General features: G+C 37.2%; 1 protein-coding gene across 1 annotated transcript in view; it reads right to left on the bottom strand.

The window, feature by feature from the left end:
- Positions 1 to 20,229, bottom strand: part of CRACDL (CRACD like) — a 280,038-nt gene that overhangs the window by 186,554 nt on the left and 73,255 nt on the right. The window contains exon 2 of the mRNA XM_053707696.1: positions 6,839 to 6,914. Coding sequence (XP_053563671.1) covers positions 6,839 to 6,887 — 49 coding nt within the window. The 5' untranslated portion in view covers positions 6,888 to 6,914. The remainder of the gene's footprint in view (positions 1 to 6,838; positions 6,915 to 20,229) is intronic.

Raw genomic sequence — 20,229 nt, 5'->3', positions numbered from 1 at the left:
GATCCTAATATACGTTATAGCTAACATTATTTGACATGCATTTCAGCCCAGATCACAGATTAACATCTAGAGGTCTTGTTATTAAGCTACAAAACTAAACCTTTGATCATTAAAAGCTCCTCTTCACTTTTGCACAATGTTCGTAAGACCGGAAATAGAGGGACTTCCGGTTTGTTGGAACGCATACATGCGTTCCAACCACGATTGCACACAATATGAGAGTGTTTGGTTCAACGTTAAGGATAGCTTTTCACCTCACATTATAAACTTGGCATGAAGCACTAGAATTCACTATGTATGTAGTTATTGCAAAGTAAAATGTTTTTCCCTTTGAGAATGCAATTATGTTATAGTAAACCGGAAGTGGTGGCACTTCCGGTCTCAGTGGAACACATGGCGTGCGTTCCACTGAATTACTCAGGAACGCAATTGTTTGACAAAGATGGTTTGTATTGGTTTGTAATTTTGATTGTTTAACACTATATAAGATTGTGATGTGACACTTTTTCTTTATTCTGATGAAGGGGTCTGTGTAAACCCCCGAAACGTCAATAAACATTGGTTTATGACCCACTAGTAACAAGACCTGAGAGTGCTTTCGTTTGTTGCTCTCTCTCTCTCTCTCTCTCTCTCTCTCTCTCTCTCTATATATATATATATATATATAATATATATATATATATATATATAGCTATCTACATATGTGTATGTGTGTGTCTCTCTCTCTCTCTCTCTCTATATATATATATATGGATATATGTGTATATACATGTGTATTTATGTCATTACCTATTTATATATGTATACACATAATACACATACAAACACATATATACAAATATATACACTTTTGAGCCCTTTCTACTCAAATACCTTAAAACATGAAAAATAATTTTTATTCAATTTGAATATTTTATTATGTGTTTAACTTTGAATTTACTGTAAATATTTTGTTTCAATGTTCTTCACATAGTTGAAAATGTTCTTAGTGTTTTAAATATATATATATATTTATATATATATATATTTATTTATATATATATATATATATATATATATATATATATATATATATATATATATATATCTTTATTAGGTACACCTGTTCAATTGCTTGGTAACACAAATTGCTAATCAACCAGTATTTGAAAAACTGCTGATCTACTGAGATTTTCACGCACAACCATCTCTAGGGTTTATAGAGAATGGTCCGAAAAAGAGAAAATATCCAGTGAGTGGCAGTTGTATGAATGAAAATGCCTTGCTGATGTCAGAGGTCAGAGGAGAATGGGCAGAGTGGTTTGAGATGAAAAAAAGGCAACAGTAACTCAAATAACCACCCGTTACAACCAAGGTATTCAGAATACCATCTCTGAACGCACAACACGTCGAACCTTGAAGAAGATGGGCTACAGCAGCAGAAGACAACACTGGGTGCCACTTTTGTCAGCTAAGAGCAGGAAACTGAGGCTTCAATTTGCACAGGCTCACCAAAATTGGACAATAGAAGATTGGAAAAATGTTGCCTGGTCTCGATTTCAGCTGTGACATTCAGATGGTAGGGTCAGAATTTGGTGTAAACAACATGAAAGCATGGATCCATCCTACCTTGTATTAACCGTTCAGGCTGGTGGTGGTGTAATGGTGTGGGGGATATTTTCTTGGCACACTTTGGGCCCCTTAGTACCAATTGGGCATCGTTTAAATGCCACGGCCTACCTGAGTATTGTTGCTGTTCATGTCCATTCCTTTATGACTCTAGTGTACCCATCTTCTGATGGCTACTTTCAGCAGGATAATGCACCATGTCACAAAGCTCAAATCATCTCAAACTAGTTTCTTGAACATGACAATGAGTTCACTGTACTCCAATGGCCTTCACCGTCACCAGATCTCAATTCAATAGAGCAACTTTGGGATGTGGTGGAACGGGAGATTCGTATCATGGATGTGCAGCCGACAAATCTGCAGCAACTGCGTGATGCTATCATGTCAATATGGACCACAAGGTCTGAGGAGTTGTTGAATCTATGCCACGAGAATTAGGCAGTTCTGAAGGCAAAAGTGGATCTAACCAGGTACTAGCAAGGTGTACCTAATAAAGTGGCTGGTGTGTGTGTATATATACTATATATTTATATATATATATATATATATATATATATATATATATATATATATATATATATATATATATATATATATCAATAAATAGAAGAACATTTTTTTCTATGTTGGGAACATTGGAATGTAAAATATTCATAAACTACCTTCAGGTTTAGCGCTGTAGGTCTAATGCTGTGTCAGGTTAGTGCGTAAGCTATAAATGTTAGGTTTTTTTAACAGCACTATTAAAGTCTATGAGGAGAAGAAGTTAGCGTGGTTGCGATATCTAAAGTCGTGAAGTTAGTGCTCATCAGGTTTTGCTCGCATTCAAACATTTTACTGTCAACTTGTAATACGCTTTTTAACCCGCCCCCAGTTAAAGTTTACTTCCAATGATGTTTGCACATGAGCAAAAGGGCTAAAAAGCGCACCACTTGTAATCTGGCCCACAGTCATTCAGGTATACTTGGGGAGCAACTGGGTGAAAGGTTGGACATCATATTTCAAACAATAATGCAAACATTATCCTGCTATTTAAAGAAACCCAAACACCTGTTACAACAGCTTTGTTATACTGGGAAATAGAAAATGGATGGCGCACAATCAATATCTCCTTCTTATATTGTGGTATCACTCAAAAACTTAGTAGATGTGCAGTAAGACATTTCTTGATTAAACAACGTGCTTTTTTTGAAGAAATTATTTTTACAATGTGAGTACAGTATATACAGTATAATAAATCTTCTTTACAAAATGAAACAAATTAAATTCAGAATATATTTTTTGTGATAACAATAAAAGACAGTAAAAAGATAGTAATAGATCCTAGTTCTACTTATAAATAAAACCATTTGTGCAGCAATTGAAGCATTTTTCTAATTCCTAATATTTCCCTAATGATAAGAATAACGATGATAAAATTGATATTTATGTTAAGGCAGATTATGCTATTGCAGTAAACTGCTGGTTAAATGCTTAATATTTGTAAAGGACAGAGTATGTTATTGTGTCTAAATACCGCAAAGATTATCAACAATATTGAGTGTTTTTACACGTTCTATATGTTTTTCTATAAGATAGTAGATTTAATATGTTTTCGTTCAGTATAAATATATTTTATCAGTTAAAAAATATGTCAATAAAACCTATGGGCCAATAGAACCTGTGGGTGGGATTAAAAAATGCTTGACGACACAGGTACCAACACTTAAGTGGTTACACCTGATGAAGGGGCGTGTCCCTGAAATGCGTTGTGAGTAAGCACTCTGTTTAGCCAGGCAAGTGTTTATCATGTTTTTTTTATCATTTACTAATCTTTTCTGATTAGTTACCTTTATTCTGTACACATACATTTCTATATACACACACACACAAATACATGTATAGTCATTAGGTGGCGCTGTCTTATTAATTTCTAATAAATTATATTTTCTTTCATAAAGGTTTTGAGAGTCCATTACTCCTGGGAACTAATACCCAAGCTGTGGAGTCCAGGAGTAATCTGGACGGGATGAAACTTATACTATTCCAATCAGTTTTGATGAATAATAATAAAAATAAAAATAAAAATATTTGTTTCTCAGAAACAGCTGCCTGAAGGACTTTCCAAAAGCTGCTTCAGAAGATGCAAAAACATCCAAATGGTAGAATTTAGAAAAAGTATGTAAGGAAAAACAAGTAGCTGCCTTGCAAATTTGATCAACCGAGTCCTCATTCTTAAAGGTCCAAGAAGTAGCAACTGATCTGGTATAATAAGCAGTAATCCGTTTAGCTGGAGACTGACACACCTCCAAGTAAGCTTTATGAATCAAAAGCTACAACCAAGAGGCTAACAAAATGGCAGAAAATGAACAAAGAGGCTAGAAGATTACTTAAAATCCTTAGTAACCTGTGAATAGAACTTCAAAGCTCTGGCCACATCTAAATTATGGAGAAACCTCTCCTTAAAATTCTTTTGATTTAAATAAAAAGAATGAACAGCAATCGCCTGTATGAAGATGTCAGAAGAAATCACTTTAGGAAAAAGTCAAACTTAGTATTCAAAACTGCCTTAACCTTATGAAAACAAAGACGGACAATTCAGAAACTCTTGTAGTTGAAGAAATAGCCAAAAGAAACAAGACCTTCCAGGACAAAAGCTTAATATTCAAATTATGCATATGTTCAAAAGGACGAACCTGCAAAACTCTTAAAACCAAACTCCCTGTGCTCTCGGGGACCCCAAGACTGCAACCAAACCTGAAAGACATGCATCTGTCGAGATTACCGTCCAATTTGGGTTGACAACGAATGCCCCCAGAACAATAGATTGATGATTGATTTACTAAGAAAAGGATGGTCTTGTTTTGGCATTCAAAAGAATCTTTTGAGCCAACTGAGTGTAATATCTGTACCACTAATGAAGCATAGAAAGCTGCAGAGGTCTCATGTGAAACCAAGCTAGAGGAATAGCATCTGAGGCTACTATCATCAGACCTTAAACTACCATACAAAGAGCTACGGAAGATGAAGGAACTGACTGAAGATTTACTCAAGCTGGCTGAGAGCAACTTCATCCTTCTCTGTTCTGTCAAAGACAGAGTCATGGAGACTGAGTGGATTATTACACCCAGAAAAGTAATTTTGGCCTGAGGGGACAGAGAACTTTTTGGAAAGTTTACTTGCAACCATGCTCTTTAAAAAACAAAAATGTCTGTTGGTATGAGATACTGCCTAATGTAAAAATGGAGCCTGTACTAAGATATCATCCAGGTAAGGAACTATCAACACACCCTGAGATCTTATCACTGATAAGAGATTCCCCAGGTTAATTTCTCTTAACGCAAAGTGCTATCATGATGTTGCGGGAGCATTAAATATCCAATTGTAATGACTGGTTATTTAATGTGTTCTCGTAAAAGGGCAAATTTGCCCCTCTATGGGCGCACATTAAATTAGCTCTTCACTTGTAATCTAGCCCATAGAGTATAATGTTGAACCAACAGGAGGAGGCTAGGAACTAGTCACTGCTACAACTGTGGCAGGCCTGTGACTAACTCCCATATGGTGTTCTTGTGCCACTACCTATACTCCAAAGACATCCCTTTGTCCAAACAGTAGCTCTCTGAGAGGAAAAAAAAGACCTCAAATTGGTCTGAGCACCCTTCTCACAAGCACCTGGAGCACCTTCCTTCTTCACCTTCCTCCTGTGAAGGCAAAGAAAAGGCTAGTTTCCAATAAGGTGGGAGGGGTTTTACAGGCTCTTGAAGTTTTGGGATCTGTGCCTCCTCCTAGTGGCCAAGAGTATAATTCCCAGGAGTAATGAATTGTGGACTCCCACCACCTTTATGAAAGAAACATTTTACCTCAAAGCTTCTATCTTGCATATGCATATATGTTTGTTCTTTATTGTCCATGTTGATGTTTGTGTGTGTGTATGCAGGTGTCTATTGGCACCTGTGTGTGTGCCTTTGGATTTCTATTGATGGCTATGTATGTGTATGTGCACATAGATGTCTATGGGTGCCTGTGTTTGTGCATGTAGATGTCTATGGGTGGTTGTGCGTTTATGTGCATGTGGATGTCCATGAGTGCCTGTGTGTATGTGTTGTATCTGTAGGCACCTCTGTGTTTTCTTAATTTAAAAAACGAAATTACAGTGAGACATGGAAGGTTGCACTTTTGAATTGAGGGAGGGCACATTTTAGAAATGTGCTTATCTAGAGTTCACTAGCACACAAGCCTTTGTAGAGACAAATGGCATAAAAAGAAAAGTTGCAAACAATTACCCATATGGGAGTAAAAAGTAACAATGCCTTAGCGCAATCAGATCACTGATGAACTTGTGTAGAAATATAGCAGAAAGTTGTGGAGGTCAATGGTAATAATTTGTAGCTAAAACATGCAAGCTCCCGTGGGTGGAAAGTATAACCAAAGTATTTATGGGCCGTAAATATGATTTTAATTTTATAGTATTAGAGTAGGGGTTAACTGATATCACTGGAGACACAAGGAGCCTACATATTACCAAAACAAACATCTTCACATAAGGTTGAGGACAAAACTTTCTCAAATTCTTTTACAGTGAAGAAACTATAGTTCTGGAATCAAAAGCCAATAGCAGTTTACAACTTTACAAAATTACATTATTAAAGGGACATTAAACACTAAATAAATGCTAGATAGAATGAAGCATTCAAAGAAAAGATTAGTCTGAGAATAACATGTAGATGTATTTTTTCAAAGATTCATTAGTTGTTTAAATATTGACATAATAAGTGTAAAGTTTTAGTCTCTGTAAAAGAATGGGAGCTGCCATGTTGTAACTTAGGTTACCTTCTCTGTTGTGGCCAATTAGAGACAGTTTTAAATAGGTCACTAGAGTGTGCAAACCAATGGCTGTTTGGAATATAACAGTGTTCTGCACTTCCATTTCTAACAGGAACTGAAAAACTGAAAATTACAGGAAAAGGGGACAAAATAAATAATTAATGTATAGTGCATATTTTTATATATATATATATATATATATATATATATATATATATATATATATATATATATATATATATATATACATACACACACACACACATATATATATATGTGTGTGTATATATTGTCTTAGAAGTATTTGGACTGGAAGCACTTACTGAATCAGAGAAGCAATCATAAATCCCGAACAAAAAATTGTCCTGTATATCATTACTTGCACAGTAGTAGTATCTGGTGTTTAAAACTAAGGAATACTTACATGAATTATCATCAGCCATGGTCTCTGATTCTCTCACTTTGGAATCCATTTCACAGTAGCCCTAGCAACAATGTATCTGAAAACATACAAAATAAAAAAGGGTTAAACTTCTGTTATATTGTGATATGAATATGTTTGCTATTCATATAGATAAAAGAACAAAAGATCATGGTATATAATAAGGGTTTTATGGGAAATGTAGTTAACACAAATCAAAGTGAGAATCCAGTCATCTATATCAGCGAACTGTGAGTCACCATTCCAAAGTAAAAAAATAATCATTCTGTGTGCATATCGGACAATCACTCAGGGGCAAGTGTGTTATACAACAGTGATTTGACACTTTAGTTGTCCATGTGTGTCTGTTATAATCAAGGGGTTTAATTACTTCTCCATGCCAGTATATGGTAAATCAGGGGTTAAATCACAGATTTTATTTTCAGAAACACAAATATAAATACATATGAGATTTTTCTTTACATCATACCATGAATTATATTATAAATGTCAGCAGATATATATATATATATATATATATATATATATATATATATATATATATATATATATATATATATATATATATAATGTAATCTCATGTACAATGCAAACAACAAATCTTTCAACAAAAAATATTACATCCTTTTATATCCATATATGTAGAAAACATATATTTTTCCCCAATTATATGACAATAAGAAATAATTCTTGATGTCTTTTTTAATAATATCTTTACTACTGCTACTATATTATTAATAAACAATACAGTTAAGCTCTTTAGGGAACAGGGGCCCGGGCTAGTAATCTTTCTGACCTAGTCTGCCTTGCTTTTATTGTACTCCCTATAAAGCACTACTGTTGCAGAGTTATACCTAATAATAATAATAATAATGATGATATTAATAATAATAATAATAATGTTGCATAAATGTAATAATAAGTCAGTTATTAGTATATTTAAGTTAACTATATTATGTATTTAGAAAATCTTTACAGCCATTTGGCATAAGCCAGCAACTAATGATAGTCATATATATTCCACATAAAACACTGTAAAAATATTTTTTAAATAAATAATTAAAAGTATTTATGTAACATAACTAATTTATATTTTTCAACTATTAAATGTATAATTTTGATAAAATATTTGAAGATTTGTGTTGTCAGTAGTTATGTTATTGATAATGTCTTGTGACTTCATAATTTATCAATGCCATTAATGATTCAATGTGTGATGTAATTAGCTATCTCATGATGTCACAAAAATCTCCTGGGAGCGGGGATTTAAGAATTAATTGACTTTTGAACATTTTACAGAGAATTGAATCTCTATTACTTTACCTATATTTTTCTGGATTTTTTTATAACGCATTTATATAATAAAATGAGTGACAGAAGGTTAGGGTTTCTGTAACATACTTTTTTTAACACAAAGTGTTCAAATATAAATGTATTAACCCCTAATCCACCATTAACCCACATCACAATAAATGTAATACATGTATTAACCCCTAATCCACCATTAACCCACATCGCAATAAACCTAATAAATGCATTAACCCCTAATCCGCCATTAACCCACATCTCAATAAACGTAATAAATGTATTAACCCCTAATCCACCATTAACCCACATCGCAATAAACCTAATAAATGCATTAACCCCTAATCCGCCATTAACCCACACCCCTAATCCGAGAATTAACCAACACCGCAATAAACCTAATAAAACCATTAACCCCTAATCTGCCATTAACCCACAACGCAATAATCCTAATAAATCTATTAACCCCTAATCCACCAAAACCCCACAACGCAAACAACAAATTAAACTACTAAACCCCCTAACCTAACACCCCATAAATTAACCCCAATTACCTAAATTACAAAAATATTAAGTTACAATTAAAATAAAAAAGCTAACATTGCTTAAAAAAAAAAAAAATTAAATTAATCTAAAATTACCAAAAATAAAAAAGTCTAACATTACAGAAAATAATAAACAAAATTATCCAAAATAAAAAAATGAAACCTAATCCCTATGAAAATAAAAAAGCCCCCCAAAATAAAAAAAAACCTAATCTATAATCTGATCTAATCTGATTTGAACAGCCAATAGGATTTCAGTAGCTCTCATACTATACTATTGGCTGATTTGAATTTGAAGAATCAAATCAGTCAATAGGAATGCAAGGGACGCCATGTTTAAACGTGTATCTTGAATTCACTATTCATTCAAGATGTCGGCCACTTGGAAGAAGACTTCACTGCCTGGAACAGGACCTTCTCCACCGGACTTCAGGAATGGTGAGTACCTATTTGGGGTTAGAGTTAGGATTTTTTTTTTTAGATTAAGGTTTTAATGGGCACTCTTAAAAAAGCTGAAAGTAAAAGAGCTGAATGCCCTTTAAGGGCAATGCCCATACAAATGCCCCTTTAGGCAATGAGTAGTTTAGGTTTTTTAGTGTTAGGTTTATTTATTTTGGGGGGTTTTGTGGGTTTTACTGTTAGAGGGGGGACTTGGTACTTTTTAAGGTAAAAGAGCTGTTTAACTTAGGGCAATGCCATACAAAAAGCCCTTTTAAGGGCTATTGTTAGTTTAGCATTAGATTATGGGGTGTTTTTATTTTGGGGGATTAGGGGATATTTTGGGGGATTTTTATTTCCATAGGTATTAGGTTTAATTTTTTATTTTGGATAATTTTGTTTATTATTTTATGTAATGTTAGACTTTTTTATTTTTTGTAATCTTGGATTAATTTAATTTTTAATTTTGATTATTTTTAAGTAATGTTAGCTTTTTTATTTTAATTGTAATTTAGTGTTTTTTAATTTAGGTAATTGGGGTTAATTTAGGGGGTGTTAGGTTAGGGGGCTTAGTAATTAAATTAGTTATTTGCATTGTGGGGGTTTGGCGGATTAGGGGTTAATAGATTTATAAGGTTTGTTGCGATGTGGGATAATGGCAGATTATGGGTTAATAGTTTTAATAGGGACTTTGTGATGTGGGTTAATGGCGGATTAGGGGTTAATACATTTATTAGGTAGTTTGTGATGTTGGGGTTGGCGGATTTAGGGGTTAATACCTTTACTAGGTAGATTGCGATGTGGGTTAATGGTGGATTAGGGGTTAATAGTTTAATTAGGCATATTGCGTTGTGGGAGGTTGTCGGTTTAGGGGTTAATACTTTTATTATTAGTTCCAATGTGGGTTTGATGGCGAATATAGGGGTTTTACGTGTCAGGTTTATTTTTGGGAAGCGGGTTAGACTTTTATGGGAAATTTGATTTTTTTTTTTATTTTCTAAGGCGCCGGCAATTTCTAACGTGCCGTAAGTCACTGGCGACTCCAGAAATTTGTATTTTCGTTCATATCTCGACATCACTAGTTTATCCGACTTACGGCACTTCATGACCTGTCGTCGCCGTATATGTGATACCCCGATGACTGATATTTACTATAGCTAATTGGCATCCATTTAAAAAAAAAAAAGAAAAAGTGATTACCTTAAATTCTGGTAAGATAATTAATTATGCAAATTGCAAAGGCTTATATTTTTCCTGCAAAACTATAGTTTTCCACAGCTATACTTCTCAACTGGGGTTCCGCAGTCATTAGCTAAGGATGTCAATAAAACACTAAAAAAAATGCTCATGCCATTATGCTTTATGTTTATGCTCACCATCTTGAAACAGCACAGTAATTCATTTTGGGCAATATATTATTTATAAAGTTTTGTTATACCCTTTATATAATTGTACTAAATAATATGTACTAAATAATATGTTTGTAACAGTAGCATAACATTTAATTGAAATCGTCAAATACATTTCAAAAGTGCATAGATTGTGTCCCTGACCAAAAATGATAGGAACCATTTCTTAGAATTTTACCCCTTAAAAATTACATGATTTAAAAAAACTTTTCTTCACATCAGATTGCATTTTCCATTACATTTTAGTTTTATCCCATATGTACAAGAGTTCTGTAAATACCAAACAATGTTTAATTTATGACAGTGGTGCTGAGATGTGAGATAACATTTTAACATTAAGCATATCTACTAGAATTTTTACATCTAAATAAATTGTATATGTCACACTTATTGGTAATAGACTCAGTATTAAAAAAAATAAAAGCATGTCACTATACACCCAGAAGAAATAATACAGAATATAAAATACATGCTTTTATAAATACGCCAAATATTTTTCATTTTCACTTGTGCTGAACATTTCTCTTTGCTAAATACTTTGAGTATCATCATTATGTATTTCCTTTGTAAACAGCTTACTTAATTTTATTCTTTCTGCTTTTTTATATTTTTTGACAATACAAAATACACTACAAAAGAAAACTGCACCTAAAATGTTTGCATTGCCATATTGCGCTCGTTTGGCAGGTTACAGGTGCTAAAGGTGATATTTAGCTGCTTTTCTGATGCTCGTAACTAAATAAACCAAACATAAAGATATAAGGAAATCTATTTTATATTATGAAAATGGAGTATAAATCTCTGTACTGTAAAACCTCAAATAGAGACCCCATTAAATAATCCATTTCTAACAAAGCTGCATTTGTGTGCACCTTTTTATAGTGTTGTAGCTCACCTGTTCTCAGAAGGTCTGTGAACCACTAATAAGCTGCACAGACATTCGTGACAGTGCTCAGCATTCAACTTTCCCTATTGTGCACCTGAAATTTAATCAGCTCCTTCAGGATAGATTTTCATATCTAATTACTTCAGCTTTGTAAATTAAAAAAAAAATATGCAACAAAAAACTGTACTTGAATATGACAAGTTAAATAAATAGAAAATAAGTACTGTAAATTATTTTTCTAATTTCACATTTTTAAACATAGCGTAAATAGGGACAGACAAGGATACAAGAAAAGTCCCATATTATTAAAGGTAGTATGGACAATTTTAAACATCCATCATGGGCAGAACATCCAACATTAGCAAACATGTGTAACAAAGGTAGATAGCACAAGTATCAGGATACAAAAGTACTTCCCAAACCTCATTCTTTCCGTATAAAGAGACTATTTGTTAACCTCTCTAATATAACAACAAAATACACTCACTGGCAACTTTATTAGGTACACCTTGCTAGTACCGGGTTCGACCCCCTTTTTCCTTCAAAACTGCCTTAATTCTTTGTGGCATAGATTCAACAAGGTGTTGGAAAGATTCCTCAGACATTTTGGTCCATATTGACATGATTGCATCACGCAGTTGCTGCAGATTTGTTGGCTGCACATCCATCAGCTGAAATTGAGACTCATCAGACCAGGCAACGTTTTTCCAATCTTCTATTGTCCAATTTTGGTGAGCCTGTACAAATTGTAGCCTCAGTTTCCTGTTCTTAACTGACAGGAGTGGCACCCAGTGTGGTCTTCTGCTGCTGTAGCCCATCTGCTTCAAGGTTCGTCATGTTGTGCATTCAGAGATGGTATTCTGCATACCTTGGTTGTAACGAGTAGTTATTTGAGTTACTGTTGCCTTTCTATCATCTCGAACCAGTCTGCCCAGTCTCCTCTGACATCAACAAGGCATTGTCAATCATAAAACTGCCACTCACTGGATATTTTCTCTTTTTCTGACCATTCTCTGTAAACCCTAGAGATGGTTGTGGGGGGAAATCCCAGTAGATCAGCAGTTTTTTAAATACTCACACCAGCCCGTCTGTCACCAACGACCATGCCACGTTCAAAGTCACTTAAATTCCCTTTCTTCCCAATTCTGATGCTCGGTTTGAACTTCAGCAAGTCGTCTTCACCACATCTAGATGCCTAAATGCATTGCGTTGCTGCCATGTGATTGGCTGATTAGCAAGTTGTGTTACCAAGTAGTGATGTCACGAATAATTCGCCGGCGAATAGTTCCCGGCGAACATATGCGATGTTCGGTCCGCCCCCTATTCATCATCATTGAGTAAACTTTAACCCTGTACCTCACAGTCAGAAGACACATTCCAGCCAATCAGCAGCAGACCCTCCCTCCAAGACCCTCCCACCTCCTGGACAGCATCCATTTTAGATTAATTCGGAAGCTGCATTGTTAGTGAGAGGAGGGACAGTGTAGCTGCTGCTGATTTAATAGGGAAATCGATAGCTAGGCTAGTGTATTCAGTGTCCACTACAGTCCTGAAGGACTCATCTGATCTCTGCACCCCAAAAAGCCCTTTTTAGGGCTAGAACATCAGTCTGCTTTTTTTTTCCCTGTGTAATCTAATTGCAGTTGCCTGTCTGCCAGCGTGTGTGTCAGGCTCACAGCGTATACTGTGCCCACTTGCCCAGTGCCACCACTCATATCTGGTGTAACAGTAGTGTACATTTAAAAAAAAAAACAACACTTTTTTGACTGTGAAATAATAGCAGTCAGTTTCCTTCACACGTGTGCGTTTCAGGGCCTGTCAGGGAACAGTGTCACACCAGTGTAACTCATATCTGGTGTAACAGTAGTGTACATTAACCCCTTAATGACCACAGCACTTTTCCATTTTCTGTCCGTTTGGGACCAGGGCTATTTTTACATTTCTGCGGTGTTTGTGTTTAGCTGTAATTTTCCTCTTACTCGTTTACTGTACCCACACATATTATATACCGTTTTTCTCGCCATTAAATGGACTTTCTAAAACTACCATTATTTTAATCATATCCTATAATTTACTATAAATTTTTTTATAAAATATGAGGAAAAAATTGAAAAAAACACACTTTTTCTAACTTTGACCCCCAAAATCTGTTACTCATCTACAACCACCAAAAAACACCCATGCTAAATAGTTTCTAAATTTTGTCCTGAGTTTAGAAATACCCAATGTTTACATGTTCTTTGCTTTTTTGCAAGATATAGGGCCATAAATACAAGTAGCACTTTGCTATTTCCAAACCATTTTTTTTCAAAATTAGCGCTAGTTACACTGGAACACTGATATCTGTCAGGAATCCCTGAATAGCCATTGACATGTATATATTTTTTTTAGAAGACATCCCAAAGTATTGATCTAGGCCCATTTTGGTATATTTCATGCCACCATTTCACCACCAAATGCGATCAAATAAAAAAAATTGTTCACTTTTTCACAATTTTTTTCACAAACTTTAGGTTTCTCAATGAAATTATTTACAAATAGCTTGTGCAATTATGGCATAAATGGTTGTACATTTTTCTCTGGGATCCCCTTTGTTCAGAAATAGCAGACATATATGGCTTTGACGTTGCTTTTTGATAATTAGAAGGCCACTAAATGCCACTGCGCACCACACGTGTATTATGTCCAGCAGTGAAGGGGTTAATTAGGGAGCATGTAGGGAGCTTTTTGGGGTAATTTTAGCTTTAGTGTAGTGTAGTAGACAACCCCAAGTATTGATCTAGGCCCATTTTGGTATATTTCATGCCACCATTTCACCGCCAAATGCGATCAAATAAAAAAAACGTTACATTTTTCCAAATTTTAGGTTTCTCACTGAAATCATTTACAAACATTTTGTGCAATTATGGCACAAATGGTTGTAAATGCTTCTCTGGGATCCCCTTTTTCAGAAATAGCAGACATATATGGCTTTGGCATTGCTTTTTGGTAATTAGAAGGCAGCTAAATGCCGCTGCGCACCACACGTGTATTATGATCAGCAGTGCAGGGGTTAATTAGGGAGCTTGTAGGGAGCTTGTAGGGTTAATTTTAGCTTTAGTGTAGTGTAGTAGACAACCCCAAGTATTGATCTAGGCCCATTTTGGTATATTTCATGCCACCATTTTACCGCCAAATGCGATCCAATTAAAAAAAATAGTCAACTTTTTCACAAACTTTAGGTTTCTCACTGAAATTATTTACAAACAGCTTGTGCAATTATGGCACAAATGGTTGTAAATGCTTCTCTGGGATCCCCTTTGTTCAGAAATAGCAGACATATATGGCTTTGGCGTTGCTTTTTGGTAGTTAGAAGGCCACTAAATGCAACTGCGCACAACACATTAATTATGCCCAGCAGTGAAGGGGTTAATTAGGTAGCTTGTAGGGAGATTGCAGGGTTAATTTTAGCTTTAGTGTAGAGATCAGCTTCCCACCTGACACATCAGACCCCCTGATCCCTCCCAAAGAGCTCTCTTCCCTCCCCCACCCCACAATTGTCCCCGCCATCTTAAGTACTGACAGAAAGTCTGCCAGTACTAAAATAAAAGGTATCTTTTTTTTTTGAATATATATTTTTTAGCATATTTACATATGCTGTTGTGTAGGATCCCCCCCTTAGCCCCCAACCTCCCTGATCCCCCCCAAAACAGGTTCCTAACCCTCCCCCTCTGCCTTATTGGGGGCCATATTGGGTACTGGCAGCTGTCTGCCAGTACCCAGTTTGCAAATAAAATGTTTTTTTTTTTTTTAATTTTTATTTCATTTTTCTGTAGTGTAGCTTCCCCCCCCAAGACCAATCCCCCACCCGCACCCAGATCACTTAGATTTCCAAGTACTAAATATTTTGCACCCCTTTCTCCCACTTATAAAAACATTTTTTTCTGTAGTGTAGCGGTTCCCACCCGCTCTCTACCCGTGCACGCGCCCACCCGCCGCCTCCTCCAGTGCACATGCGCGCGCCCCCGGCGATCCCGCCCCCGATCCTGCCCCCCTCTCTGACAAGGACCGCATCGATGGCCGCCCACCTGCCTCCCACTTCAGCTCCGACCCACTAACGAATGCGGCCATCGATGCCCGGTGCAGAGAGGGCCACAGAGTGGCTCTCTCTGCACCGGAGGGGTAAAATTTGTTATTGCAGGATGCCTCGATATCATGGATGCACGGTGTGATGATGATGATGTTGTACCCGCTGCTGCTTCCTTTGCTGAGTTGTCAGATACAAGTGAAGCGGTTGATGATGACGATGCATCCGTGGATGTCACGTGGGTTCCCGCTAGAAGAGAAGAAGAACAGGGGGAAAGTCCAGATGGGGAGACAGAGAGGAGGAGGAGACGAGTTGGAGCAGGGGGAGGTCATCGCAAGGAGCTAGTGGCACAGTCAGACAGCATGCATCGGCACCCGGGGTCAGCCAGACAGCACGCCAATCAACGCATGCTGTTGCCACCACCAGAATGCCGTCATTGAAGAGCTCAGCAGTGTGGAAGTCCAACACCCACCTAGGTTCAACTGCTTTGCGAAGGCACATGATCGCACATCACAAACGCCTATGGGATCAACACATGAGTACAAGCAGCACACAAACTCAAAGCCGCCCTCCTCCTCCTGGTCCAGCATCTTCAGCCACATCAACCACTGCTGTCCTCCTTGCCCCCTCTCAACCATCAGCCACTCCGTCTCTCGCCTTGAGCAGTTCCTGCTCATCTGCCCACAGTGAGGTGTCTGTCAAGGACATGTTTGAGCAAATGTCACAAAGTCACCCCCTTGCCCGGCATCTGACAGCTGGCTTGTCTGAACTCTTAGCCCGCTAGCTTTTACCATACAAGCTGGTGGAGTCTGAGGCGTTCCAAAAATTTGTAGCTATTGGGACACCGCAGTGGAAGGTACCCGGCCGAAATTTCTTTGCACAAAAGGCAATCCCCAACCTGTACTCAATTATGCAAAAGGAAGTAATGGCATGTCTGGCACACAGTGTTGGGGCAAGGGTCCATCTGACCACTGATACCTGGTCTGCAAAGCATGGTCAGGGCAGGTATATCACCTACACTGCGCATTGGGTAAACCTGCTGACGGCTGCCATGCATGGAATGCGTGGCTCTGCAGAGGAGTTTGAAGACCGAGTCAGAGGAGGAAGAGGAGGAAGGTGGCTTTGAGGAGGTGGAAGACCAAACACAGCAGGCGTCCCAGGGGGCTTGTTGTCACCTTTCGGGGACCCTTGGTGTTGTACGTGGCTGGGTGGAGGAAGAGACCTTCTATGCAGTGGCGACTCTAGGAACAATATATAGGGGGGGCACAAAAAATAGCAGAGACAAAAAGGGGGGGGGGGGCACTAATAATTTTCACCACTAAATTATGCCACTGAAAAAAAACCTAAATAAATATAAATAAGATTCCAAAATACCAAAGTAATGCAGTATGCAGTTATACCTTTTTATTGTACTAACCTAATACTTAAAATACAAGCTTACAAGATTTTTCCTTTCTTCCTCAAGTATAGCTTCAGACCTGAGAAAGAGAGGGAAACTCTCAAAAGCTTTTATTTATAGTTTAAAGCAATAACAGCATGACTCTGTAAATCAGGGTTCTTCAAACTTTTTTCCCCAAGACCCAGTGCCATGATACCACATACCTTTTTTGTGTTTGGTCTGAAAACACACACACACTCACCCTCATGCAACACACACAATCTTATACTACACACACCACACACTCACCCTCATACTACACACACGCCACACACCCTCATACAACACACACACCACACACACACTTTAATACAGCACACACACTCAACATCATACTGCACACACACCACACACTCACCCTCATACTGCACACCACACACTCACCCTCATACACTGACCCTCACACTGTGCACACACCACACACTCACCTTCATACTGCACACACTCATCCTGATACTACACACACACCACACACTCACCCTGATACTACACACACACACACCACACACTCACCCTCATACTACACACACACTGCACACCCTCATAAACACACACACACTTTAATACAGCACACACACTCATAATACACACACCTTACCCACATACTACACACCCTATATGGTATATCACAAGTTTTTTTGGCACAAATACTTTTTTTCAATAAAAGCAAGATGTGTTTAAAGGGACATGAAACACAACATTTTTCATTAATGGTCTAGAAAGAGCATGCAATTTGAAATAACTTTCTAATTTACTTCTATTATATAATTTGCTCCATTATTTTGATATCCTTTGCTGAAAAGCATACAGTATATAGATAGGCTCAGTAGCTGCTGATTGTGTGATTGGCTCCCCCACGTGCATTGCTATTTCTTCAACAAAGTATATGTAAATAATGAAGCAAATTAGATAATATAAGTAAATTGGAATGTTGTTTAAAATGTTATTCTCTATCTGAATCATGAAAGAAAGAAAAATTGGGTTTAGTGTCCCTTTAATGTCCTTTTAATCATGAATATCCAAGTTTTCTACTGTAAATAGAGTCAATTTGAATATTGAATGTACTGTACCACAATTACATGAAAACAAATTCTAGCTCTCAATTCATGGCAAGATTCCTAATTGAACTCTTTAATAATAATCAGTTATAATTAAAAAGTATTAGATATTATCTGAGATGTGTTTCTGAAACGCAGTGTCTCATTCACTGAACATGTTGTTATCTGCAAAGTATTTATTAAATTGGTGGCCACAGAAAGTAACATAATTATTTTACAGTGCATTATTTATACAGTTCTAATCATGAATTATACTAAAATTATATTATATAAATAATAATAATAATAAATTATTCACAATTGCACCATTGCAGAATGCTGGCATGTGCAACAAATATGCTATTGTTTCTATGCCAGAGTTGTTATACACACCAGTATCCAGAAGATGGAGCCATAGAGAAAAATGTGGTGGAAAAAGACTTGGTAAAAACGGAGTGTTATATTTTCTTGAAGAACCATACACTTCTCATTATAAATAGTGCTCTGATGGTATGAATGAATCTGCTTTGATATTAGCGATATTTGACCTGCAGATAGTCACTTTGCACATCCACATTCCAAGAAGATATAAATTATTGGTAATAGTAAATTTAGGGATTTTTTTTTTCACGTTTACACTCCTGAGTCCTGAAACAGTGAATCATGTATAATGGAGGGAGGAGGTGCTTGGAAATTGTTATGCTTTTTATTGATATGACCTGCAGTCAACTAGCACACTAGAACTAGAACTAGAACAGTGAGTGAATCATCATGCATTCTTATTCTTACCCCAGAATAAGATCTGCTCTATTTTCTTCGTCATAGATTTGATTATTCTTAGACTGTGACACTGCTGGTGCTGCTGCATTTGATGTTCCCGCGCTTCTGCACACAGCACCAGCTGTCTGGCTCCTCCCTCTTCCTCTCCAATGGCAGTGAGTCTCCGGTCACAATTATGTTCCTTGTGCTGGCATGTGTGATAGGAACGCATGTGACTTTGCTGCCTTGCCTGATACTCAGACTGGAGAAGGAGCAAATAGCGCACCAACATGCACGGTATATTAGAGTGCCGTGGTGCTGCGTGTAGAGCCGGTGTTGTGGTGTGGTGGGTTCCAAGTGTGAACATGGGTTTGGGGAGGCGTGCTGTCACTGCGCAATTATTTACCTCAGTCATCATTCTCAATTCACTGACTCAGTCACCCATCCGGCCCAGAGTTAAAAATAAACATAAAAAAAATACACTCCTCCAAGTCTTTCAGCATTATGTAAGTGCTGGGGCTGGTGGGGGGGCTGGTGGGGGGGCAAGCCATTTTCCAGGGGGGCAAGTGCCCTCTTGCCCCCCTGTAGCGACGACACTGCTTCAATGACATCAGTGAGGAAAAGTAACGGGACATCGCGAACTTGGTATCCAACCTTGTGCAAATGGGGAGTTTGCGGTTGTGCTAATGGACTGTTTGCGGTTGTTTGTGGTACATTAAACGGGGAGTTTGGTCTGTCACTGTGAAGCGGGCGTAACCCTTACACTACCTGATCGATACAACATCATACCTGATGTTTTAAAGCACGTTATTCCAAACAATTTAGGAATGTTAGGTGATTTATGCCCTTTATGGATTAAAACCAGACTCTGCATCAACTATGTAATTTTCCATGGGAGTTTTGCCATGGATACCCCTCCGGCATGCCACAGTCCAGGTGTTAGACCCCTTGAAACAACTTTTCCATCACTATTGTGGCCAGAAAGAGTCCCTGTGGGTTTTAAAATTTGCCTGCCGTTCGCGAACATTTGCGGAAGTTTGTGTTCGCCATTCGCGAACGGAAAATTTTTATGTTCGCGACATCACTATAACCAAGCAATTGTACAGGTGTACCAAATAAAGTGGTTGGTGAGTGTATAAGAAGGATACCATGATAGTTGCAGGTAATAGGCCACTCTTGGGCCTAAATATGAATACTAGTTTGTGCATTTATAGGTGTTATACAATTATGAAGATAAATTCCAGGCCTTTATAACCCAGCTTAGTTTTACACTATAGCAAGTAGAGTCCTGCATGCAATTACTCAAGAGTAGAAAGCAAAATATTGCCTAAACAGTACAATCCCAGCACAAAATACAAGGGACACAGCAGAGACATATTAGTGTCCCAACATTGAGGGGTGTGTCGGATTACTCGGATAATCCTAGGATTACCCAGTAGCTGTGGGTAAAGCCCAATGTAAGATCATATTTTGGTCTTTACTCAGGTAAT

Source organism: Bombina bombina, chromosome 3 (genome assembly GCF_027579735.1).
Source record: "Bombina bombina isolate aBomBom1 chromosome 3, aBomBom1.pri, whole genome shotgun sequence".
Taxonomy (NCBI): Eukaryota; Metazoa; Chordata; class Amphibia; order Anura; family Bombinatoridae; genus Bombina; species Bombina bombina.
The sequence above is the reverse complement of the archived record's forward strand: the minus strand, read 5'-3'. Positions and strand labels throughout refer to the sequence as shown.